Source organism: Cyanistes caeruleus, chromosome 9, assembly GCF_971803275.1.
Source record: "Cyanistes caeruleus chromosome 9, bCyaCae1.hap1.1, whole genome shotgun sequence".
Classification (NCBI taxonomy): Eukaryota; Metazoa; Chordata; class Aves; order Passeriformes; family Paridae; genus Cyanistes; species Cyanistes caeruleus.
In genome coordinates, this window is record NC_141709.1 from 9632947 (window position 1) to 9658350 (window position 25404).

The 25404-nt window shown below is 43.7% G+C and overlaps 2 protein-coding genes and 1 long non-coding RNA gene across 4 annotated transcripts in view; 1 reads left to right on the top strand and 2 right to left on the bottom strand.

Annotated features, from left to right (window-relative positions):
- Positions 1-553: 553 nt before the first annotated feature.
- On the bottom strand, positions 554-6090 carry LOC147651540 (uncharacterized). 2 transcript variants are annotated; one of them, XR_015274154.1, is made up of 5 exons: positions 6054-6090; positions 4093-4182; positions 2580-3079; positions 2420-2500; positions 554-2300 (listed from the first exon to the last, which is right to left on the bottom strand). It is a non-coding gene; the product is annotated as an uncharacterized LOC147651540 (long non-coding RNA). The 2 variants fall into 2 exon arrangements; XR_015274155.1 differs by lacking the exon at positions 6054-6090 and adding an exon at positions 5820-6030.
- A 2991-nt stretch (positions 6091-9081) lies between these two features.
- Positions 9082-17115, bottom strand: LOC147651541 (uncharacterized). Its single transcript, XM_086841985.1, has 4 exons — positions 17055-17115; positions 15522-15941; positions 14461-15235; positions 9082-12676 (listed from the first exon to the last, which is right to left on the bottom strand). The coding sequence occupies exons 1-3, from the start codon at positions 17113-17115 to the stop codon at positions 14481-14483; spliced, it is 1236 nt and encodes a 411-aa protein (XP_086698111.1). The 3' UTR covers positions 9082-12676; positions 14461-14480.
- LOC147651542 (coiled-coil domain-containing protein 180-like) overlaps positions 15710-25404 on the top strand; it is a 28868-nt gene continuing 19173 nt past the window's right edge. Inside the window, exons 1-11 of the mRNA XM_086841986.1 lie at positions 15710-17346; positions 18174-18256; positions 19509-19618; positions 19709-19837; positions 20004-20114; positions 21194-21289; positions 21534-21697; positions 21852-21971; positions 22663-22745; positions 23429-23517; positions 24727-24900. Coding sequence (XP_086698112.1) covers positions 17252-17346; positions 18174-18256; positions 19509-19618; positions 19709-19837; positions 20004-20114; positions 21194-21289; positions 21534-21697; positions 21852-21971; positions 22663-22745; positions 23429-23517; positions 24727-24900 — 1254 coding nt within the window. The 5' untranslated portion in view covers positions 15710-17251. The remainder of the gene's footprint in view (positions 17347-18173; positions 18257-19508; positions 19619-19708; positions 19838-20003; positions 20115-21193; positions 21290-21533; positions 21698-21851; positions 21972-22662; positions 22746-23428; positions 23518-24726; positions 24901-25404) is intronic.

Below are 25404 nucleotides of genomic sequence, written 5' to 3' on the forward strand. Positions count from 1 at the left end.
CCAAAGCCTTTGGGTTGCTGGGGCGGTGCAGTGTGTGCTGTGTGGGGCAGAGGAGAAAGGCGCTGCCTGCGCCGGGAGGGATGTGGGGACACCAAGTCCTTGTGACTTGTGGCACAAGGAGTTTGTTTGATGCAGGACCCCGTTCTTCCATCCCAGTTCTCCTCCAAGATAGCTGCCTGCTGTAGAGATCATTCTGGGGGATCTCTGAGGGAAGGAGTGCTTGCCTGGCATTGCAAATGGCAGCTTCTCAGCCACCAGGGACCACCCACACAACTGAGTATCTGAATTAAATCTTCACTACTTGACACACACAGAACAGCTTCTCTCAGGGCAGCTACACGCTCCCTCTCCTGGTGCAACCACATGTTCCACTGCCCAAGCCCCATCCGTGTTTGTGTCACTTTCTCTCCTATTTACACTCCAAACGGCATCAGGTTTTCTCTCACACACATTCAAAACAGCACCAGTTTCTGTGCTCTGGGCATCCCACCCTTGTTCCCATTCATGTTGACGATTCTGGACGATGCCTGTGCACAAAAGATTTGAAAGGCACTTGGGATTGCAAAGCAAATTGGTTTTATTAGTTAATGTATCAAATAACACACACCAACCCCTAGATTCATGAAAAGCTGCTGAGCAGGAGAAGGAGGAGCACGGTGCTCAGGTGGGAGGGGCAGGCCAGGCACCTTCAGACTGTCCCCTGGATGGAAATGGAGTGCATCTTTTCCTTCTCTCTGTTTCCTCCACAGAACCACACCTTCGATCTCCTCCACTGCACTGGAATTTTCCCAGTTACAATGGCATTGCACGCTTGGTCAGAGTGTGCGATGAGGCCACAATGGCTCATGAGAGCCACTCCATGCTGAGCTCAGCTCCAGTGAGTATTGTTCCTCTTTCACAGCTGAAGTTCCCATCCATTGACCCATCCATTGTTTCTCTTAAGAGTCAAATTCCCACCAGTTAGACAAGAGGGTTTTCTTCATCGACTTTTCTTCATTATCTTGTTGAGGTTCACAACAATGAACCAAAGATGGCACAACCTTAGACACAACTTCAGGCCCTGACACAATCATAAAATGAACATTTTTCTCTTTTCTAACACCTTAATTTCAGGACTGGATAACACAGAGCTTTGGAATCATGTCTTCATGTTCTGAAGTATCTCAAATGAGCACATGGTCCCCTAATGATGAGTTATCTAGGACTTACTTGGTGGTAGCAGTGGGTTTGCATGTCACAGATTAAATTTCATGACAATCCTTTCATTGGGCCAAAAGGGATGAACAACTTGAATTTTATATCACCAAAGGGATTCCAGAGGAGGCTCTGAGACTCTTCCATTTTTGTAAAAAAAAACCCTAGGTATTGTTGCTAAGAAAAAACCACCTTGTTCTCTGAGGGAATCTACATTAATCTTCCCAAGGAATGGAAGGCAGCCCAAGCCACAAAACAAGGAAGATATTTCTACCTTTGATTTTAAAGTCGCAGTCCTTCAATAACATCTGAGAAGAGCAGCTGCACATTATTAGTGCAGGCAAAAATCCGTCACCTTCCTGATGAGCTTTAGGCAACTCCAGATCTTGATTTTTCCAGCACCAAGCACAACCAATTAAACCTGGCAAATACAGGGTGGATTTGCATTTGTATCTGTGCTCCCTGATGGATGTTCTTGGGTTTGGTGGCATTACTTGTGGATCCTGGAAACAGTTTTATCTCGAGCAGGGCCAGAAGGATGTTCTGAGGCCTGAGCTTTTAAAAACACACAAGTCCTGTGCTTGGCGATATCTTGCCCATGTGCAGGGAGCAGTGAGCTCATCCAGGGGAGGCAAACATATCCCTTCTGTCCTATTTCTCTCCACCCTTTCTTTTGATTTTAAATCTGTGGAACTGGAGGGAAAAAATTCCCCCAGGAAGCAGACACAAGCTGCCCCGGTGCTGTGGGTCCTGCCAGCCCTGGCCTGTGCTGATGGAAGGTGGATGATGCTTTTGTGATTCATCTCCTCCTGCAGGAATTTTAATTTTTCACAATCACATGCCTTGATGAGGTTTCTCACCAATTGTATAGATTTTAGAAATCACCAGGTTCCCAAAGTGGGGTATGTTTGGGAGGGAGATGGGGGTTTCCTGGATGATCCAGGCGCTACCTGGAGAATCGAAGCGCTGCCTGGGCAATTCAGGCGCTGCCCACAGGATCCAGGCAGTGCCCACAGGATCCAGGCTCTGCCCACAGGATCCAGGCTCTGCCCACAGGATCCAGGCCCTGCCCACAGGATCCAGGCCCTGCCCACAGGATCCAGGCTCTGCCCACAGGATCCAGGCCCTGCCCACAGGATCCAGGCCCTGCCCACAGGATCCCAGCTCTGCCCACAGGATCCAGGCTCTGCCCACAGGATCCAGGCCCTGCCCACAGGATCCCAGCTCTGCCCACAGGATCCAGGCTCTGCCCACAGGATCCAGGCCCTGCCCACAGGATCCAGGCTCTGCCCACAGGATCCAGGCTCTGCCCACAGGATCCAGGCAGTGCCCACAGGATCCAGGCTCTGCCCACAGGATCCAGGCAGTGCCCACAGGATCCAGGCCCTGCCCACAGGATCCAGGCAGTGCCCACAGGATCCAGGCAGTGCCCACAGGATCCAGGCTCTGCCCACAGGATCCAGGCCCTGCCCACAGGACACCGTCCAGCCGCCGCGGCCCTCAGGGCAGGAGGCAGGAACAGAGGTGGCTGCAGAGAGTGCAGCTGGAGGGAGGCCTTGCTTTCACTTGGCTTTGTTTCCAAACACCCAGGGGCTGTGAGCATCCATATTTTTCCTTATAGTCCAAGCCCAGGGAGTCCAGCCTGGGAAAACCATTTCAGAACATAAACAACCACGTTCTACCAGTGTCCTAGAGGAAGGAGTGAATGGCAACAGGAATTTTCCCACTGTGCTTTGCCTCAAGCACCTGTGACTCTACCTCTGCCCCGATGAATTATGATCTGATTCTGTAAGCTAACCCACACAGCCAAAGGGAGATGAGGACTTGGGCATTGTCATTACCATCAAAGAAAGATGTGGCAATTCTCAGATGAGAAATCATTTACCTGCAAAAGGACATAACATTGTTAGGAGATAGTAAGAATCATCAAAAATGTATGTGGAAAACTTTGTTCTAAGTAAGTATCATGTCAATACTTTAATATGCAGTTTCTTGCACAATATATAAGCTTCATAGCTTATAGGTTCATCTACTAAGGATTTTTAATCTATAAAATCAGGTGTAATGAGGAAACACAAATATATGTGTACAAATTAAAGAGTCAGAGACTGAAAACATAGTTTAAAATAAAAAATACTTAGATGTTGAAGATGATAATGTCTAACTGAAACCCACGAGCATGTTTCTAGATGTCTTCTCACTATAGAAAGCCACACAGCAATAAAGAATAGGTGCTCCAAGTAAAGAGGCAGAACATGCAATAAAATAATAATAATCAGAACCAATGAAATATTAAATATAAAATTTTAATATTCTTATACTTTCCAGTAAGTTGCAGTACAAGTAAACTAGTTCAGATATCCACTATAGCCCTACAGCAAGAATGTAATCAATTTCAAGGATGTCAGTGAGGTTTACCGTAATTTTAGAAACTCAGACTTAGATAAGCACCATAGAAACATATTTATAAATATTTAATAGATATTTTATTTTGTTTGTAATCTCACAATTTGCATAGTATTAAATTCTGTCCATTGTATTCCTTCATTCTGAAGCAGGGACTGGAGCTCTGGGAGTCTGGTTAATAGTGTTTCCTAATATTGTTCCTCCTTAAGTAAACTGTTAGATTAACTTTTCCTTAGTTGACATATATGAAACAAGATTTTTAATCCACCCCTTGTCTATTAAGCTAGAAGCAGCGAATCCCTGAATTCTATTAGCAATTTAGGCTTTGGATTCAAGAAGGATCTGGTTCCACGTTTGGTGGCATGTAATAACTTCTGCAGTGTTCCCTTGCCCTCATCTACTTGTTAGTGTCCTCAGATGTCCACTGCCCTAGAAAAGATTATTTTATTAATTTATTTTATTTATTTCTTTTTCCTTCTTAGATTCCCTTACCTGGAACCGATCACACTAAAACCAGCTGGGTTCTTCCATCTGACAGTCTGCAGTTGCTTTCTCTGCTTCAGTATGCGCTATAAAGCTGTCCTGTTACAACAGAGGAGATATTTGTAGGTAAGAAGGAAGTGGAATGGAGCCGGAGCATTTCGGATGGAGGTCTCCACAGAAATGAAAGAAAGATCGCAGCCAGTAACAAGAAAGTTTCAGAAATGAAGAGGGAAAGGATAAACACTTTTTTATTTCAACCATGATGAAATTCTTGATACATCTGACAGTAAGACTGCAGAACCCCAAATTTTCCCAAGTTCTCCATGATTGCAAGTAGCTGTGTTAATGAATTCCAGTTATTTTTTTTCTAAAATACTTAAAAATTACAGTCTTTCATAAACATTTATAGTGGGTTGGCTCACAAATGTGTTAAATCATTCACTATATATCATGTTTGGGGAAAAGATCCAAAATAGCTCTCCTGATTAAACTTTCTATGAAAATATGTTGCCTTTTCAGAGGGTTTTTCTCTTTCAGCTGAAATACTTTTATAAAGTGAATTCTTCTAAACAAAAAAATTAATTTTGCAATTAGGAATGTGTGTAAGGAGCTGGTAAAAATAGCTTCTCTGCTTTAAACTTCTGTGTCAGTGCAATTAAAGTCATGTGCTGGCATCAGCAATTTCATACGTCAGCATCACATGAATGCATTCTTATTTCTCAGTTAACTCTTGACTTTTGCAACCAGTTATGGCTGCAATACAAAATTTGAAATACACTGACCTAGGGAATCTTGTATTAGAAGCCTACAGTGAGTAAGTGAAGTTTGAAGAAGGTTGGGTGGTGGATTGACCTTGATCTGGCCCTCACCCAGCTGATCTCTCACTCCCTCTCCTCAATGGGAGAGAAGAGAAAATAAAATGAAAAATCTCATGGGTCAAGACAAAAGACCATAAAATCATTTACTGATGATTGTCATGAGCAAAACTTGGCACTTGTGTTATAGTTATAAATAATAATAATAATAATATTATATTATATATATATATATATATAATAATTATAGTTCCTATAAAAACATAGTAATATAATTATAGTGTTGCTTTTCAAGACAGTTTTGTGCTTCTATTTGAAAGGTTGTATATTTTTTTTCTTCAGTGGAGCAGTCATCCATAAAATGGTCAACTTGGTAAATACCATGTCTTTTGGACATCAAGCTTGAAAATTTGTCAGCAGAATTAAGTTTTCCGGTGTTCACACTGTTCCTGTTCACTGGCTGGATCCATGAAGAAAGGACAATTAGAGCATGGGTCAGGATCCTGCTTTCATTACTTTAACAGCAGCTTCCCCATCTTTCTGGATCATAGTGGTACTGTGAGAACAGCAGAGTTCTTGTGGGACAGAGCTCATGTGTATGGAAGGAATAATTTCACTACATCCTATGTAAAGGGACACAGTTTGCATTAGCAATTAAATTTTTTCATATGCTTAATTGTTCATGACATATGAAATTCAGGCTATTTAACTAAATAAATGTTTCATATTATATAAAATTAGGGGAAAAAATAATCATGAGACAACGGAAAATCTATTTCAGTTGTCACATTGAATTCTTATCAGCAGGTTTCTATAGAAGGGAAAATACTAACCTGTTGTAGTTGATAGCTTGAAATAGATCTTTTCCCCTCTTTTAGTTGGGATCTCCCCCCCGCCCCAACTTCTCTTTCTCCTGTTTACCTGGTGTCAGGTTACCACGGTTACTGAAGTTTCTCTCCTCAGCCCCACGGCGAGAGGCCGGATAGAGAAAAGAGAAGACCCTGCTGGCATTTCCAGCTGCTTGAAGTTTCTTTAGCCCAGGAAAGCACGGGCTTGGGAGAAGAGAGACCCTTCTTTCCAACACGCAAGTTTGTAACTTTGTTGTTCCTGTCCCAGAATGCCTCTGAGCTATGGAAGCTGAGAGGCCATGCTTACCTTGCCTTCCCTTTCTTTCCCCCCTGTGTTGCCAGGAAACCAAGCCCGCCCCCTCTCCCCCCTTCTGCCCCTCTGTGGAGAATACTCCTACACCTTTGTGGGCATTTGAAGAAGTTGGTGTCTGTTATTTCTTCTCTCGGTGTGTGTAACCTTGATTTGTAGAAAGTTTGTAAGATGTACTAACTGAGAAAAATAATTGGTTCTTTCTCTGATGTTCCCTCCCTCCGAGAAACCCTGTTAAAAGAGACCCCCCAGACCCCAAATCCTTTGTCTCTCGTCCTTTGGATTCCCCTTCACAGAAATAAACTGTGGCATGCAAACCAGAGAGAGAGTCCCCCCCTGATTCCTTTACTCGCTCTGTAGACTTGAATTCTTGAAGAAAATCAGTGAACCCCACAAACATATGCTGGCTCGAAACTCGAGTGAAGAGAAACCTCATCACTGAGCTAGCCGGGCCACACTCGAGGAGATCGAGTCAATGGGCAGGGACACTTCCAGCAGAGCAGGTTGGTCCAAGTGCCAATGTTGACCTTGATGTCTCTGGCCAAGTTTAGTTCTATTAGGGCTTAAGCTTCCCCAAGACAATCCCTGGCTGCTTGGACAATCCCCCTGTATTCCTCCCAGGCTGTCCTTGCTTCCATCCTCTGCAGGCTTCCTGTTTGTGTTTGGCTTTGTCTGGGAGTTCATTTTTCATCCATGCATGCCTCCTTGCATTTCTGCCTGACTTCCTATTTGTTGGGATACATCACTCCTAAACTTGGAAGAGAGAACATGTGAAGTTTATGTATTATGATGTATGCCTATATGCATGATATACAGGAAAGAATTAATAGCATTTCCACTGTTAGTTAAGAGGGAACTTAATAAATGTTTCATTCAGTTACATAACTTGCTTAAATGTCATTACATAATGGGGCTGTAAAAATTGAGGGTTTGCTGAATGGGGGCTTTAGGGTTTTTTTAGCTCCAAACATACTGGGTGCTGATAAATGCACTTGAAGCTACCCTTTCCTTTGCCTTGCACCACTGAGCTTGTATTTCTTCAGAATGATTGCCGTATTTCCATCAGGAACATTCAGTCAGGTCATTAATTTTAAAAGTTGAGAGTCATACTTGATAGCACTTTATAAGGCATGATTGGCTTACAGCAAGCTTCTTGGTGTGGGTAAAATAGAATATTCAGTACCTGGTGCAACACTGACAGATGTCACCCAAACAACTTCGCTATCCCTGCCCAGGACAGAAAGAACATCTGAGCCACTGGACCACCAGGAGGTGCCAGGAGGTGCCAGCATCCAGCTTACGTGGTGATAGAACATTTTGATGTTGATCCTGAAATTATAACTGATACAGTCACAGAAACACAGAATATCCTGAAATGGCAGGAGCCCCCACCAGATTCATCCAGTCCAACTCGTGACCCTGCACAGACACCCCAACAATCCTACCCTGTGCATCCCTGGGAGCATTGTTCAAATGCTCCTGAAGCTCTGGCAGCCTTAAGGCTGTGCCCATTCCCTGGGGAGCTTGTTCTGTGCCTGACCACCCTCTGGGGAAAAATCCTTTCCCTGATACCCAGCCTAATCCTCCCCTGACACAGCTCCAGCAGTGCCCTTGGGTCTCCTGTCCCTGGTCAGAAGGAGCAGAGACCAGAGCTGCCCCTCTGCTGCCCCTTGGAAGGAGCTGCAGCTGCCGACAAGGTCTGCTCTCAGTCTCCTCTGCTCCAGGATGAACAAACCAAGTGACCTCAGCCACTCCTTCTTCATTTACTGTCAGTTAATTTAGTTGTTAAAAAAAAATTGTATTACTCTGATCCTGATTCCATTGAAACCATAGTAGTTGAGTCATTTTGTTCATGATAAAACTATTTTTCAATTTCATGTTAGGTACAGGAGAAACTTCTAGTATTCTATGGCAGACAGAATCAAAAAGAAGATTAAACTAGGTGCTAAAATAAAAGACAGATATTCTCAAATAATTGAAGTGCATGAAAAACAGTGAGAACTAAAATGTCATCATCTTAGTGATGTTTTGTTGAACTCTTTCCAGTAGCTTCATATCCCACTTGTTCATTACCCAGCTTGGGAGCCCAGCTGAGGCCTCACCAGCACTGAATAGAGGGAAAGGATCTACAAAGACATGCCAGAAGGTCATGTGGCCATCCAGAGGAACCTCGAAAAGCCTGAGAAATGGGCTGACAGGAACATCACCAAGTTCAAGAAGGGGAACCCCCAAGTCCTGTTTCTGGAGAGGAACACTACCAGGCAGGCACCAGAGCATGCTGCAGGCCTCCTAGCTGGGCTGGAAAGCAGATGGTCAGGAAAGGCTTGGCACGTCCTGGAGAGCACCAAGATCAACACAAGCCAAAATATGCACCCTTCTGGCAGAGAAGAGCAAAGGGATCCTGAGTTGTGTTGAGAGTGCAGCCAGCAGGCCAAGGGAGGGGATCCTTCTCCTCTGCTTAGCACTGGGGAGCACCTCTAGTGCTGGCTCCAGTTTGGGGCTCCTCAGCTCAGAAGAATGCAGTGAAGGGCTGTGAAGATGATGATGGAGGGACTGGAGCAACTCTGTCGTGAGGAAAGATGGAGAAAGATGGAACTATTGAGCCTGGAGAAGAGAAGGCTTAGGGTGATCTTATCCATGTCTATAAATACCAGAAGGGAGGGCACAAAGAAGAGGGAGCCAGGCTCTTCTCAGTGGGCCCAGTGACATGACCGGAGTGAGCGGTCACAAACTGAAATACAGGAGATCCCCTCTAATCTCCAGGAAACACTTTTTTATTTTGAGAATGACCACACACTGGCACAGGTTGCCCAGGGTGGTTGTGAAGTTTTCTTCCTTAAGCTATTGGAAAACTGCTGAGACACAGCCTTCCTTTTCATTCTTGTTCACAAACTAAAAGAAAAGAAAATGCAAAAAAGTCCTATTTGCTAACACGTTAGAAAACAGTAAAACTCTGGTAATTTTTTTAATATATCTTTTATTTCCATTGATACTTGTTTCAGAAGTATATTGGTTTGGTACATCATTACCAAATTAAATACTTTTATTACTCATTCCAGAAAAGAAGGTGCAACTTCAATTACATATTATGTTTTTCTTATAGAGTTTAGCAATATGACAAAGTAGATAATGTACACTTCTTTGCTTAAAACTTCAGTAACTGAAATTTTCATGAATAAGAAAGCTTACAAAGTTCTATTATAATACATTCTATCAATGCCTTTTACTGAGAAAATTTAATTAAAGTCAGTAAACTCATAGAAAGAATAAATTGAAATACGTCTGTTCTGTGCAATTAGCAAAGTCCTTTCCAAAAAAAACAAAACCCAAGCACCCACAAACCACCAGTACAAAAGGTGTTTGTAGTGACAGCTGACAAATGATTGTGAACAGCATTCTACCTGGGCCAAATCAAGTGTCTTGTAAAGCATCAGGATTACCTAATTCCTTACAGAAGTGGCTATGTCATGATAACATTTTATGAGGTATTTAATGGACATTTATAAAGCTGGGAAAGAAGGACAAAGAGTAAAAACTCACAAAAGTAAATAGTTTACATCTCCTCTTATTTTATATCTATTTCCTGGCCTGGGAAAATTTTTCTTTCCAAACCTGCATGATGCACAGTACATAGCAAAACTCTTTGGAGCATTAAAAATTTGTCACACTTATAAAGCAGAAGTAGCATGTGCCCACAGCCAAGACTGACATTTAATAGTGACAAACTGGTCTCCATATCCAGACCTGTTGATCATGATGAATAAAGGCTGCTGGTGTAGAGGTTACAGATTGACCTGGATGGACAGATGAAGGGGTAAGCACAGGGGCACCTACTGGGACTGTGTAGAACTGTAGTTAGAGAGAGCCTCTGTGCCTGCTGTCCTCCAGAAGAGAAAAACACTCCCACCCAACTTGGCATCATCTGTGAATTACTGAGGGTGCACTCAATCCCCTTGTCCAGATCACTGATAAAGATACTAAACAGGACTGGGCCCAAGACTGAGCCTTGGGGATCAGCTGGATGAACTCCACTTCCCACCACTCTGGGCCCTGCCATCACCCAGTTTATCACCAGCAAACAATGCACCTATCCAAGCCATGAGCAGACAGTTTCTTCAGGAGAATGATGTGTGACACAGTGCAAACAGGATCAGGGAGCTGCCTAGGAAGAGTCTCAGGTGAATCCAGGAGAATACAGTACAGGACTGCTCAGCTTTCAAATCAATCTTGCTTAAAGAATTCTACAAAACTGTAACAAAACAAACACAGACACAAAAACCCCAAACAAATAATGAAAAAAACCCAAACAAACAGGCAGAAATTAAAAAAAACCTAAAAAATCAGATTGAAGGTTTTTATTAACTTAAAAAAAAATCAAAACAAACAAAAAGTCACATTTCTAAAGGCTGCTTTCCCAGCCTCTTCTCTCTGCTGGGAGGACATCCTGAAGTGGAGCCAGCTGGAAGCAGGTGGGACAGGACAGAACCTGGGCTATTCTCACAGGCCAGCCCTGTGGCTCCCCCATTGCCAAAACCTGGACACATAAACTAAACATAGGTAAGCACATGTGTATAGACATAGCAAAAATATATTTGTCTTAAAAAATATTAGTCTTGGCCACACATTTATACCACTGGAAAGAACATAGTCACTCCTTTCAGTTTTCTTTTCAATCACTACAAATGTTTAGAAAATATAGGAGTGCAAAAAATGGAAATATCCAAGATCAATATGAAAACAAATAACAAAGATTCCATTTTGAAACTTTGCATTGGACATCCTTTGCAGAAATTTACTCAGAACTTTAAGATTTACAAAAAAGATCAAGAGTATTGGAGTCAAATGGCTTCTGTGTTAGTACAACACAATCCATGGAGACTTCAGCTGGCTGCCTTGATTTCTCAAATATGATGGAGGGAACATCTGAGCAGCTACAGCTCCCAGTTCTCTCAGGGACCTGCCATGCATCTGGGTGGGTCCCATGGCCTTGTGCATGCTCAGGTTCCTCAGGTGGTCTTAAACCTGACCTTCTGCTACAAGGGGCTGGAATTAAGTCTGCCAGCCCAATAACCTGAGAGATGTGGGAATAGTGACTGGCAGTAAAAATTGAGACCAACAATTGTTGAGTACCTCAGCCTCCTCCTTGTCTGTTGTCACTAGTCCTGTCTGGCTTGTGGGGGTAGGGGGGAAATAGGGGAGGTTTCTTTTTATCTTTCTTTTCCCACTGAAGTACCTCTAGGTGCCCTTATTATTATTTTTAAAGGCTTTTCCAAATGCAGCTTCAACTGAACCTTAGCTATACTGATCTCATCCTCACACACCAATGTGTTATCTCTCTATCTTTCCCATGATGTGTGCCACTACATATTGCCTGCATATGACCTTCTTGCATCACATATATTAACTTTCAATAACCCTCTTGCTTTAACTTTCTTTCAAAAACCACTTTGCATTACATATGTTGTATGCATATTATTTTCTTACATTTTAAACAAGGAGATCCTTACACTGCCAAGCTGGTCTCCTGCATTCCTTGTTTGACTTCTTACAAGTGGCAATTGTGAGCCCTTGTTCTCTAAGAAGAATGTCTTCAAATAGGTGCCAGCTCTGTTCAGCTCCATTATCCCTGAGGACAGTTTCCAAGGCATCCTTTCCACTACTTCCTTAAAGAACTGAAAGTTTGCTCTCCTAAAATTTAGGGTCCTCATCGCAGCCAGACTCTCAAGTGCCCCTGCAAATAAAAGTCAATATATAGACAAATGTTGACAGAAGCCATTTTGTATGAATACAGGGGGAAAAAAAAATAAAGAGCAGTTCTCATGCCAAGGATGAAAGCCCAGCACTCAGAATTCACAGCTGGCACTCACTCCCCAGTGCTGCAGCAATACTGAGTCCCAAGGCACAGGAAACTGCCTTTGCCATTGCACCCTTTGCACTCTCCTGAAAAAGCAAGCACTGGCACACTGCTGCTGTCCTTCCCTACACATGGATTTCAGCACAGACCTTCTTGCTTCTCATGTTGTGCATTCCCATTTGTAGACTGCAAAGGCAGTGTGATCAGGAGATGGTTCTTTGTTTGCAGGACTTTGAACACACCTTCTAAATACCTGCTCTGTTTATGTGGCTGTAAAATGGAACTGTTTCTAAAACTTCCGAGCAAGTGTGCTACAAGGCTTAAATAGTAATTCCGCATTAAGTACTTTTCCTTCTCCAAAGGAGCGGTGCCTTCCATTGTCCGTGGAAGATTAGAGATTTTTCCCATCCTTTCATCACAGGACAGGAAATGCAAGGAGCGGGCAGGACCCGGTGTGTGCCGGCAGCGACCGCCCGGTGTCCCCCTTGTACCGCAGAGCGCTTGGAGCGCCTCCGGCCCTGCTGCTGCTGCTGCTGCTCGTGGGACTTCACCGTGAGCCCGAGGGATCGCCGCTGGAATTGGCCCCCCGGGATCGCCCGCTGGGAATTCACACCTGAGGGATCACTTGCCTGGGAATTCACACCTGAGCGATCACCGCCTGCCAGAACGTCACCGTAGTCATCTTACCACGGGAGAAGTCTGCAGAGGAACAGCAAGCTACAGCTGAAAGATCCGTGGCGTCAATTATTCCGTGGTAATTCCTCACCTGCTGGGCACAAAAAGAGATTTAGCAGCTGCTTCTTCCTCAGCTGAGGAGTGTCCTGCGTGTTTCAGTTCAAGGACCCAAAGCACCATTTCGTAAAGGTGAAAAGCCAAAAAGCACAAGCTCTCTGCAGTGAAGCTTCCCTCCCAGAGCTGCTGTGCACTGCTCACACAGTGCAGAGGAGGCACCAGAGGGTGCAATCGCTGTCTGCTGATGAGTCCTGCCTCAGAGGAATCAGCAGAGAGCTAGAGACTAGGAATGATTATCAGGCTCCCTGGTTTCTCTTCTTTCTTGCATATTGGACTAGTGAAAGGGCTGTGGTATTGAAATGAAATCATTCTTTGTGACAGCTTCCTCTAAGCTTTATTCTCCACTTAAGATTGTTCTGCATCCTGGAAAAGACCTGATTCCCCTTTGCTTTGTGTTCATCTTCTGCTACACCTTGGCTGGTAACAAAAGAATTACTGAACTGCTGCTTTGGAGTGGAGAGAGAAATCACTACTGCAGCTGAACATGGGCCAGCACGGTGCCCAGGTATGCGAGAAGGTCAAGGGCAGCCTGGCCTCTACCAGACATAGTGTGGCCAGTAGGATCAGGGCACCGACTGTCCCCCTGTTCTGGGCACTGCTTAGGCCAAACCTCGAATCCTCCGGTTATTTGTGGGATCCTGATCACAAAAAAAGACATTGAGGGACTGGAGTGTGTCCACAAAAGGCAACAGATCTAGGGAAGGAGCTGGAGAAGGAGCAGCTGAGGGAGCTGGAGGTGCTCAGTCTGGAGAAAAGGAGGCTCAGGGAGGACTTCTGGCTCTGCACAACAGGAGGGTGTGGCCAGGTGATGACTGGACTCTTCTCTCAGGTAACAAGTAACAGACAAGAGGAAATTGCCTCAAGTTGCACCTGTGGAGGTTTATTATGGAACCATTGAGTTGGAAGGAACCCACCAGGATCATCCAGTCCAGCTCCTGGCCTGGCACATGACAGCCCAATAATACAATCACATGGGCTCAGCATTGTCCAAATATTTCTTGAACTCAGATAGGCTTGGTGCTGTGACCAATTCCCTGGGGAAGTCTGTTCCAGCGCTCAACCACCCTGCAGGGAAAAAAGCTTTTCCTGATATCTAGCCTAAACCTCCCCTGACTTAGCTCAGGGAGCCAGATTATGCTGAACCACTGCTTTGGGGCTCTTGATTAATGCCTATTAACACTATCATTATTGATTATTTGTCAGAGGCTAAGACAGCAATAAATCATAAACTTTCAGACCGAGTTTGCGCTCTGCAGAACAATCCTTTAGCAGGACACAGTCTATAAGCACCTGGCTTGAAACACTACTCTGAAATACAGGCAGCCCACTTTCTCCACAGCTCTCAGTCCCTTGAAACGAAGTGCTCCAGAGTTCCTTGAGTCACCTGGTCAGGATTTTGCCCACTCGCAAAAGCACTTGCCTGTGACCTCTATGTATGAGCAGCAGACGTGATGAGCTGATTGCTCCAGCAACACCATCCGGGAAAGCCTTTTTTCACCTCTAGATCACCCTCTTTACTTGTCAAACATCGTCCTCATCAGAGCACAATCTACTGCTCCCTGTGCTTTGGCGACCTTGCCGGCTCCGAGCCTTCCCCACTACTGCTCCCTCCCACAGCCCTGCTCGCAGCCCCCTCAGGCCGCTCCTTCCCCTGTCCCGCCCGCCAGCGGCACCACGGACAGGAACACCCCTGCGGCAGAGCCGCCACTTCGGCTAAACCACCACAAAGGCTCCAGAGCTTCCCAGCTTCACACTTACAGAACTTCAAGATGCTGTCATTAAAACGGACCCTTTTCCACCGATGCAAACAACTCGCACACGGCGGGGGGATGGGGGGGGCCGAGGCCGTGCCGGCCGTGGGAGAGCCCCGGGCCGGGGCGGCGGTCCGAGTGGCGCCGAGTCCAGCCGAATGACGCCGAGTCCAGCCGAGTGACACCGAGAGTAATCGAGTGATGCCGAGTGACGCCGAGAGTAATCGAGTGACGCCGAGCTGCTCCGAGCGGTGTGTGGCGGTCGCGGCGCCGCCTCTCCGGGCGGGTCCGGGAGGGCGCGGGCAGTGCTCGGGACAGGTGATGGCCAGAGGCCGGCGAGCAGGGTGGTGCTGCCCGGCGTTGGGGTTGCAGCCCTGGGTGCTCGCACCCTTCCAAGGGTGCACAACGCTGCCGCTGGTTTGGGGGAAACCACCCAGCGGGCGTGCTCGTGCCTTGAGGTGCTCGGAAGCCGGAGGGCGACCGGCTCTTGGCCGTGTGCCCTGGGACGTGGGCGGGCGCAAACGCCTGGAACGGGGAGCAGCCTCTGCGGTATCCATGAGGAAAGCCGTCCCGTGGACATGCCGGGGGTCTTCTGGCCAGCCACAGCTGCCTCCATGGGGACGTCGGTGGAGGGGCCGCCAGAACTCTTGATGCGAGGACGGGACAGGACGGGACAGCACAGCGTGTGATGATGTTTCTCCTCAGAGCCACACTCCGCTGCTGAGCAGCACAGAGCTCGCACCGCGGGACCCTGGGTGCCTCCCTGGGGCGCTGCAGACTGGCTCAGCTGCAGACGGGGAACAGGGACGTGGCGTGCTGGGACATAGCACAGAGCGCCATTATCTTGTCTTCCAAGTATTTTAAGAAATGGGCTGAAATCCAGACAAAAATATGTTTTCCAGTTTCTGCGCCTTTACCTGTAGATCAGAACAATGGTATTTCTTAGCCGTAAGGCAAAAAAAGGCGTTAGTCTAGCCTCAGGAATGGCAACGACTTGGGTATTCAGAGAAAATGTATGGGGAAGACCTTAGAAGTTCCTTCCCCTAAGCGGAGGTGTGTTCTCATTGCCGTGCTGAGCTGAAAGGTCCGGTCGTGGGAAGTCTGGTCCGCCTTGTGCAGAGACGAACACAAACCGGGGGCTGCGTTCCCCGGTTCCGGAGCTCAGGTCCCGGGTGAGCGGGCCGGGATGGCCGGCCGGGTACTGCCGGCAGCGGCCGCCGGGGGGCGCTGTGGATGAGGCGGGCCCCGCCCCCGTTGGTCTGACAACGGCACGCGCGGGCTCGGCGCGAGCGCGTCCGAGCGGGACCGCCTGAGGGCCCCTGGGGGGCGGAGAGAGACCCGGGAGCGACAGCCGGGAGCGACAGCCGGGAGCGACAGCCGGGAGCGACACCCGGGAGCGACACCCGGGAGCGACACCCGGAGCGACACCCGGAGCGACACCCGGGAGCGACAGCCGGGAGCGACAGCCGGGAGCGACACCCGTGGGGCCTGGCAGGGGAGCGGTAGGCGTGGAGTTTCACCGTTAGGAGTCTCCGGGAGGCTACGAAGCTGCTGTGAAGGCTGGTGCTCCTTTGCTTTAGGACAAGCTGAGAGAGCTGGGGGTGTTCAGTGTGGAGAAGAGAAGGCTCCAGGGAGACCTTAGAGTCCCTTGCAGTGCCTACAGAGGCTCCAAGAGAGCTGGAGAGGGTCTTTGGAAACGGGCCCGGAGTGGCAGGACAAGTGGGAATGGCTTCAAACTGCCAAAGGGTGGGGATAGATGGGAGCTTGGAAAGGAATTCTTCCCTGTGTGGGTGCTGAGGCCCTGGCACAGATTGTTCAGAAAGGCTGTGGCAGCCCCATCCCTGGGAGTGTCCAAGGCCAGGCTGGATAGGGCTTGGAGCAACGGGGGATAGTGCAAGGTGTCCTGCCCATGCCAGGCAGTTGTAAGATGATCTATCTTTAGGGTCCTTTCCAGCCCAAACCATTCTGGGATTCTGGGATTCAAGGAAGGCCCTTTTCCAAGTGAAGTGTTGTATCTCCTCTTGGCTCCCAGCTTGTAGTTGCCAGTTCTGGAAGCAGGCGCGGCCAGTCAGCTGCGATGAGCCATGTGTTCTCAATAGGACGAGTGTGACATGTTCACAGAGAGATCTGTGAACAGATCTTCAAGGCCCAGGTCAAAAAAAGCAGAGGATTGAGTAAAAGCCAAAGGAGTTTGTTGTGTTACTCAGTTTGCTGGCTGTTGAAATGATCCCAGGTCATTTTCAACATTTTCAGGTCATTTGTGGTTTTGGTTTGTTTTAGGAAAAAATGGATGTGTTGTCTCCAGCATATGCTCTCCAGTGAATCTACATGTGTTCCCATCTCTTTGTTGTATATCAGGTTATATTAACTAAAGGCAGAATCATAACAGAGTAGTAAAACGTTTAGAGGCATAATTAGCCAAATACAGGCATTTTTAACTCTGCTGTTAACTTTGGTAACTGTAAGCAAGGCAGCACAATCCAGTTACTCCACTTTTCCTCTCTAAGCAAAAGATTATCCTTTTTTTTTTTTTTTCTCATTTTGAAGATAGCCTTAGATGAAAGTGGTTATGCAGGTGGTGTGTAGGGTTCATTATTTTACTTTTCTCTTCTGCTGTCTTTGCCCTGCTGTTTTTATTAATTATTTTGTCGCTGTTCTCCATTCAGTAGGTTTGAAGGAATTCTAATTGTTGAAATTATGTTTCTTTAAAGGCTCACTTAGCCCACCTTTTGGATGAAGGAAAAAAGACAAGATTCTCTAAGAAGAGTAAAAAGTACACTTTAAATAGGCATTCAGAAATGTCTGCTGATGCCATGCCATTACCATGTAATCAGCAGAAATGTGTTGGTGAAACACCCATCAGTGACTTCACAAAAAAGCCACAGTCAGACAGGTAAAGAACAGAAGCATAAAACCCCAATGATACGTTCATAACTAGAGGGATGAAATGGACAGATTTTCAGTGGGAATTAGGAACTACTGAATTCTTGGTCATAGAACTAACGACTTGTAATAGACTGTCTCCTTGCCAAGTGTAAATTTAGTATAATGAACTGCTTGCTGCCCATTGAAGTGCAGGCTAACAGACCAATATTTGCAATAGAAGGCATATTGTATGGCTTTCCTTTTAAAAAGAAGTTGTCTTTGCTCATAGCAATCTAGATATATACCCAGTCTGAAACATATTTTTTAGGCTATATTTCCAAGTAAATGGCTTACATGATGATGCTGTAAGATAATGTGACGAACAAGAATGCAGATAATACAACCATTCTTTTTTATCCTAAGCCAGCTGCTGAATAATGATACAGGGATTCTCACTGACCCCAAGGAAAAACCCAGTGCCCAAGCTGTTGGGAAAAGCACTTGGGCAGATAAAGGCTATTTCCATGTTTCTTGCTGGTGTCTCCTAAAGAGTTCACAGTTTTTTACCTGTTAGAACTGTTCTGTATGTCTCTGTAGTCTACACATTCTAAATCTAACATGTATTGCTTTAATGCCATCTTAATAGATTTTAAGCTGGGATCTACCATCCAGGCTTCAATTTGTCTCAGAAGAAGCAACATTGATTCTTTAAATTATATTCTTGAAAGTTGGGATGATACTTATGATCACTTTAATGTTACATTTTGCCAATTAAAGTGAATTATACTATTATGTTAGTCCCTCTTCTGGTGCATTAATAGTACAAATTGAAGCTTTATTCACTTTCTGTTTCAGACAACCTACACCTTTTTCAGAAGCATTGGGAAATGTAGATGCAAGTTCAGCTGAGAAAGTCAGAGGCCTGCCTGATGTAGTTGGTAAAACTGGTTTCTCTTAATGTCATCTATTTTAATTTGCATTCACAGGAGACATGGTACATGTAACAGTTTTAGCTGAACAAGGTATAAAATTGTGCTGGTTTGAAAGAAAATCAGCAGGAGAAATTAACCCCACACAAATACCTTGTGAGAGATTTTGGAGTTACAATTTAATAGAAAGATTACAGTAAATGCAATGATTCAGAAAAACATTTAAAACACAAAGTCAGAGTACAGCCTGGCACCCTTGTGGTCAGGGTTGCAGTGGTTGCAGTCCTGCCAGAAGCAGTGGTCTTGTGAAAGTTTGGGTCCTCCTCTGGATGTCCAGTGGTGGTGGTGGTGTCCCAAGTGCCCAACTGCCCAGATTATATACGTGAGGTTCAGGGGGTACATCCCCCAGGGAAGGGAGGTTCACAATGGAATGATGGAATCCCTTGAATCTAGAATATTTTTGGAGTCCTTCATCAGCTGCCCATTCTGCTAGTACATACTCAGTTCATTATGGCCCATTGGCAGACATGACCCTCACTGGATGGGTGGTGCTGCTGCTTCCCCAGCTGAAGGAAGGATAAAGAAACACTATCTCACCTTACAGGGTCTGCCTCTTCTCATTTTAACATCCAGCTTGTATCCTGGGGGGTCAGGTATGCACTGAAAATGATCTATCATTAACAACTCATCACAAAATGAGGTAGAGGGGAGTAGAATACACAGTTTGGTTACAGCCACATTGGCACTTTTTTCTCCTGCAAGACAACAAAAATCAAGCTCAGAAATGGCCCAACAAATTTTGATGATTTGAAGCTTCAGAGGCCTCATCTTCAAATTTTTGTTTCAAAGTTTTGATGGTTTGATGATTTTAAAGATGAAGAGTCTTCTAATAGGAAAAAAAAACAGTTGTGAAATTGTCAATCACAGGTCATGTTTAGCATTATAAATTCCAGTTTTGATGTAATCAAATCTCATTCCTGAAATGTTGCAATTTTTTTACATCATAGCTGAGCTAATAGTTCCATGTTATTATCCTTCTGAAAAACAGAAGTTAATAAAGGAAATTTTAAAATACACTCTAGTATTTTGTATTTTTACCTCCATTTGCTAAGACTGCACTTCCCAAGGAAAGATGTTGCACACTGTGAGAACTCCACAGACTACAGCAGTTACAGTGTAGATTGAGGGATTTATTGTTCACGCATCCCATATTCTGCAGCAACAGTTCCAGGCTATAGAATCCTCATTTCTTTCTCTGCAGTTCCTGAGGAAGCAGGCAGTGGTACATGGAAGTACCTGGCAGAACGGCGGCAAAAGCGTCACGATCGAGCAGTGACCGAAATGCAGCAGGAGCTGGATGGCATTGGCAGGGTAAAGCAGGATCTTTTAATGCAGAGTCTTGAGTGCTCTTCTAAGGTCAAGGCCCAATATTGAAATGATTACACTGACCTACCGTTTTAGGAGATGGAAGCCTCTGTTTTGAAGATTCAGGAATTCCTTCAGCTTAAAGTGATGAAATCAGATGAAAAGAGTAAACTTCTGTTTGAAAAGATTGCATCTGACATGGCTTTGGAAGGTTTCTCATTTGAAGTAAGGCAGCTCAGAGCATTGGCTCAACTTCAGTTACTTGTACCGGCTCTATGTAATGTCTTCTTATGGTTCACTGAAGTCCTAAATTATTGGGTTTTTTCCTTTTTTATTTTTTTCTTATATATATTCACTTTTCAATGAGATTGAGAGTAGATTTTTATTGCAGGGTTTGGAAGAACTGTGGAATATGATCCATGAAGAATCCTCAAACAGAAAAAAGTGGATTAGGGCAGTGGACGAATCCCTGAAGGAGATTGAAAGGAGTCGAGCTGTTAAAGTGAGCTGCAGTCTCAATAACTGTTGCTTAAGCATAAGATTGTTATTTGCTGATACCATGCTGGATGCAGAGCAGGAGTAGCTTGTTTCCACAGGAGTCAGAGGCCTGCCAGTTGTTCTGTTATGTGGTGATTGCTTTCTTTTCACTAATAAACTCATTTATTTTCACTCATTTTACACCCACATAATCAGGAAAAGCTACTTTTTTCCTAGTTTTAAGGTGTTTCTTTCTTTCATGATTACGGATACTACAGGTGCAAGGAATATGTGAGCTGCTTTTATTTTCCTGGAGACTTGTGTAGGTCAAACTTTCATCTGGTCTGTTATTTTTTTGGGGAACATAGCTATTCTGCAGCTGAGAAGGAGCATAGACATGAGCTAGCTTGATTTTAGTTTGTGTTGGCTGGGTGTCAGTAGCAAATGTGTTGCAGTTTTGTAGTATCCAGCCTAACCTGTCAAAGTCATTGGACATCATAGGAAACGTTTGGATAAAAAAATTGATAGACTCTGGAAGAGCTTGCTGCACTGTCCTTGTAGGCAAAGAAAAACTGTTCCATCAGTGCCTGTTCCTCCTCTCTTTGTAATTCAGGTATGGTGAATAAGTCTGAGAGTATCACCAGTAACCTTTCTGTTGGATTAGTTGCAACAAATGGCAGAGATGAACACATTTGCTTTAATTCTGTGTTCACTTAAAACAGGCACTGGTGGATTCCCTTCAGATATTTGAAGGGAAGCTGGTTTGATTTTTAAATTCATATTGCAGCCTGTCTGCAGAGCACTCAATTATCACAATTAAATAGAAATCAGCTGAGTAGTAGCAAAGTGGAATGTTTTCATTACTATTTTTATGAATTAATGAAAAAATCAGTCATTAAGATAGCTAAGAGTAATATTTTAAAATTTACTTCTCAGTCTGTGTCATCCAATTAACTTAAATTCATTTTAATTTATTTAATTGATTAATTAATTAAATTCATTTTAATGGAAAAATTGTCTCATTCCTGTAGTTTTTTGACTTTGAAAATTGATATTTGAGTTACACTTTTTGTTGTTGATTTTCTTTATTATTTTATTGCACAGATAGCAGATGTACTGACCAAGTATACCTTGAAACTGGAAGAAATTTCTTTCTTCTTGGCAGCTGATGTTCACCAGCTCATTAACAATAAGGCCATGGTAAATGTTTTACCTGGGGCAAGATATCAGTCTGAATATTCCTAGAATGTCTTTTTTTTCCCCAACTGAAATGCATTTTTTCTGCCTATCAATCACTGAAATATAGAAGAGATTTCTACTTGGCAGGGTATCCATTATCATTTGTGTCCTTTTTTTCCCCTCATTTTCTGTAGAAGATACAATTTTTTTGGTTTTTGCATGTTGTATAATGCTTCTACTCCTGGTTTTATTTTTTAATACACAGAATATAAACAGAGTACTGCTGGGTAATGAGAGGGCAACTGCCAAGCTGCTCTTTAATGTAATGAAATCAGAGCTTGAGAAAGACAAATTGCATCAACTGAAATGGCAAGAGAGAGTCAAGGTCTGGAAGCTCATCCAAAAGAACTGCATAGTTCAGAGTTTCAGGTCAGAAATTTTGCAGTCTTATTTTGGACAATGAATAACGCAAAGTGACTAGTTTCTATAAAAGTAATACTTTATCATTTTTTCTTTATACATATCACATATGATATCACATATATCATGTTTCCATTATACAGATCTTTTTTCCATCCTGCAGAGAATTTACGGCAAGTGAAGAAATACAGAATCCCCCAACTGTGAAAACAGAAATGGAAAATATGATAAAGGAGCAGATTGTACTTAGTGAACAGAGACTGAGAGTTTTGCAGCACATTGGGTATGGCAGAAGAGGGTATAGCATAAAGGGAAACAATTCTTTCTGGAGTTGATGAGGGACTTGGGTACACAATGCACTTTGCTTCCTGTCAGTGTGTGATTGTTAAATTCAGCAATAAGGCAGGGTCTAAACCTATTTTTGTACAGCTCTTTTTAATGGAAAAAAATGCACTCTTGATTTTCACTGCACCAGCTACACTAAATAGGTGGTGATCAAGGGCTAAAAATGCAGGAATGCAAAAGTAAATCTTACTGACATTTGAAATGGGGTAGGAATGGGTGGAGAACTAGAAGTTGGTATGTCAAGACATTTTTTCTCTGTGGGATTTTATTTGTGTAATAAATTAAGAGAGGAGTCTGCATAGAAATCCAACACTGCTGTGTTTGAATATCCATCCTGAACACAAGAAGCATTTTTGGGTGTAATGTATTGCAATATTTACAGGGAGTTTTTTTACAGTGTATGTAGGAACAATTACATTCCTACGTGCAGGAATTACACTTAGTTCCTTGTCAGGCAGTAAATAGTTGGCCTCAAACAACAACAGTCTCTTTGGTTTATTTTCATTGCCAAAATGGCTTTAAATAAAATAATGCACAGTAGTATGGATACTCTGATTCATAATTTTATATTTTAAGTACGGACTGATTTGTATTTTAAGATACCTGACTCTTGTTTCCTACTTTGATAGCACCTTGTTGCCTCCAAAACATACACAATCTGACATAATAAATGAATGGTACAGAACTCTGGAGAATTTAAACAGGAGTATTGGTAAGTTGAGAAATGATAAAACCAGTTTGGAATTCAAGCAATCCTTTCTTTTTCCCCAGGCAACAATGAGGCAGACAGTTGCTGTGAAAGTGCATGTTTGCTCAATTCTTTATTCTATATGTTCCCACTTAGGTTCTCTGTTGCTTTGAGCTGGCTACTAGGAAGACCCAAAGAAGCTGCCTGTGACATCACTTTCCTTTGGCCAGTGCAAACACTTAGTCATGGTGAGATCTAGCAGAAACTGGCTTGTTAGAATTAATCTGGGGGAAATAGAAGGTTAATTTTGACATGGATCAGTTCTCAATCCTAAAAAAATCCTCCTTTTTAACTCTCAGAGAAGAAGAGGGGAAATATTGCAGATAATTCCTTTCTCCAAGTCCTGTAGTATGCCTTCCCTCTGTGTCTGCCTTCTCTTGCTGCAGAGCACAGTGAGCTTTGTAGCCTGTATGGTAGCATGGAGGTTGGTAGCAATTGTAAATAACTTGCTACTTTGAAGCATAATTATAAACAGCTGTGTATTAAGGTGTCTCTTTTGATTGGTTGGTGGTGTCACAGTGGTGTGCAGACACTGCTGGCATCTGTCCCTGTGCTGAGATTCAGCACAGGGCTGCTGTCATGTTTCCTTTTCACACTGCACTGTGAAGTACAGGAATGTTGACCGTGGTCTGTTCCATATCATTCAGACACACCTAATGTGGAGTGCATGGAGAAAATGCGCATCCAGTATGAGCTGGTCCAGGACAAATGTCAGGAAAAAGTGCAGGTCTGCAAGGTGAGTGTCAGCTTTGGGTGTGGAAGTGATGGTACGATATGTCATTACAGTAAAATATGTTTGAGGATCCGCCAAACATTGAGATAACAAGTTTTTAACCTCTTACTCTGTTCAAAAGGTACTTGAAATGTGTAAAAGCTGTAACAAATGCCAGTAATGAAGGGGGTGCTGTCCTGCATTTACCTGGAGGATGCAAGGACCCTCAGCCTTTGTGCTAAATCCATCTTATCTTGGCAAAGAAATTCCACCTCTCTGCCTCAGTTTCTCCCTTTATATCCAACTGAATTGTTTTGTTTACTAACGGAATGTGGGCTCTAGGAGGTTGAATCTTCCCTCTGTCCATTACAAGCAAATAAACACTAAGTTTAGCCATCTTCTCTGAAAGCCATGCAGTATTTCTTATATGCATGTGAATAATTGGCTATTCTTTTCACTTCGATGACCCTGTTGGATATTTGCACAGTAGAAGATGTTGAAATTGTGCATTCCAACATGCTCCAGATGACTGAGAAACTAAAACATAGGTTTGAAGAACAGCTGGAGCACATGAATGTGCGTCTATTACATTTATTTTTATCACTCCTTGGGATTAGTCCTTTCTTCCTGTGCTCCCACCTGCAATGCCTTCTGCATTGTAGGCTATTGATGTCACATTAGAAAGAGGTCCACAGTGTGACTAAGCACTACAAAGAAGCAAAGTTTGGTGTGGAAAAGCTTCCAGTGGAAGAATTCATAATTATTGTGTTTATTATTTGTAGTATAAATATATTGTATTTTTATTATAATTTATATCTGAAATGCATATGATAGAGATGAATGACGTATGGCCCACCCAGTCTGCCTTATGACAGAGGAATATATTTAAATGATCTCCCAAATGTCTTCCAATCTGATCTTTTGTGATTCTGTATATAAAAATGACTGGACAGTTGTTCCTGATGTGATAAATTGTAGAATGTGATTTGGTGCTTTATGATGCCAGAATAAACAGAAGTTTTGATACTCTCAGCTTGTACTACAAAAATCCACATTCTTACCCAGTTTCCTTGGATTTTTCATTTTTTTTAACTCTCCAAATAGAAGACACCATGTTGAATACCAGTCATGTAATTCCAGGCAGCCTTTTATCACGTTACATATCCTCTTACTCATTCATTTCACCTTCCAGCAGTTTAAAAAGAACTTGTTCACTTGAATGTTTTTCTTTAGAGTGATTTTAAGGAGATGGCTAAATGGCATGAGCAGCATTGTGAAGGCTTGTACAACTATGTTCAGGATGCCATGGCTCTCTGGGATGTCCATCAGCTCCAACTGTCCCAGCAGGATGATGTACTTGAGAAGAAAGTAGATGAATGCAGATGGGAACAGGATAACATAATTCAGGTATAAACATAAAAACAAGGGTGTGCTGTAAAGAAAGGACTTCTTAATGCAAAGAACCCTCTGGAATTCAAAATAGCTGCTATAAAATTAAAAACATAATATCTGACTTTTGTATTGGAATTTCTACTTTTCAGTTTCATTCAGTCAAGTGCATTTTTGCTAACTCCTTGATTCACACTGAATGGACAGTCCTGTCTTATTCTTGATAGGGCAACAGTGTTAAGGATCACTGCTGCTTTCCGTATAAAGTGGCTGCAAGTTGCTATTATGGGATGTTGTGCAGGTATAGAGTCTGGTTGGATGCAAAGTTCTCATAGTTACAACAGCCAGCTTGGGATAGCAATGTCAGAGGTGTTCATTATCTAGGCAGATCTTCATGGGTGATGAGTTTTGCTAAGGTAGCTTCCCTTATTGGTGTAGAATATATGTACATAATTAACTTACTTGAATCCTAAATAGTAATGGAGATTTTAGTATCTACTAAACCATTATTACTAGCTTTTT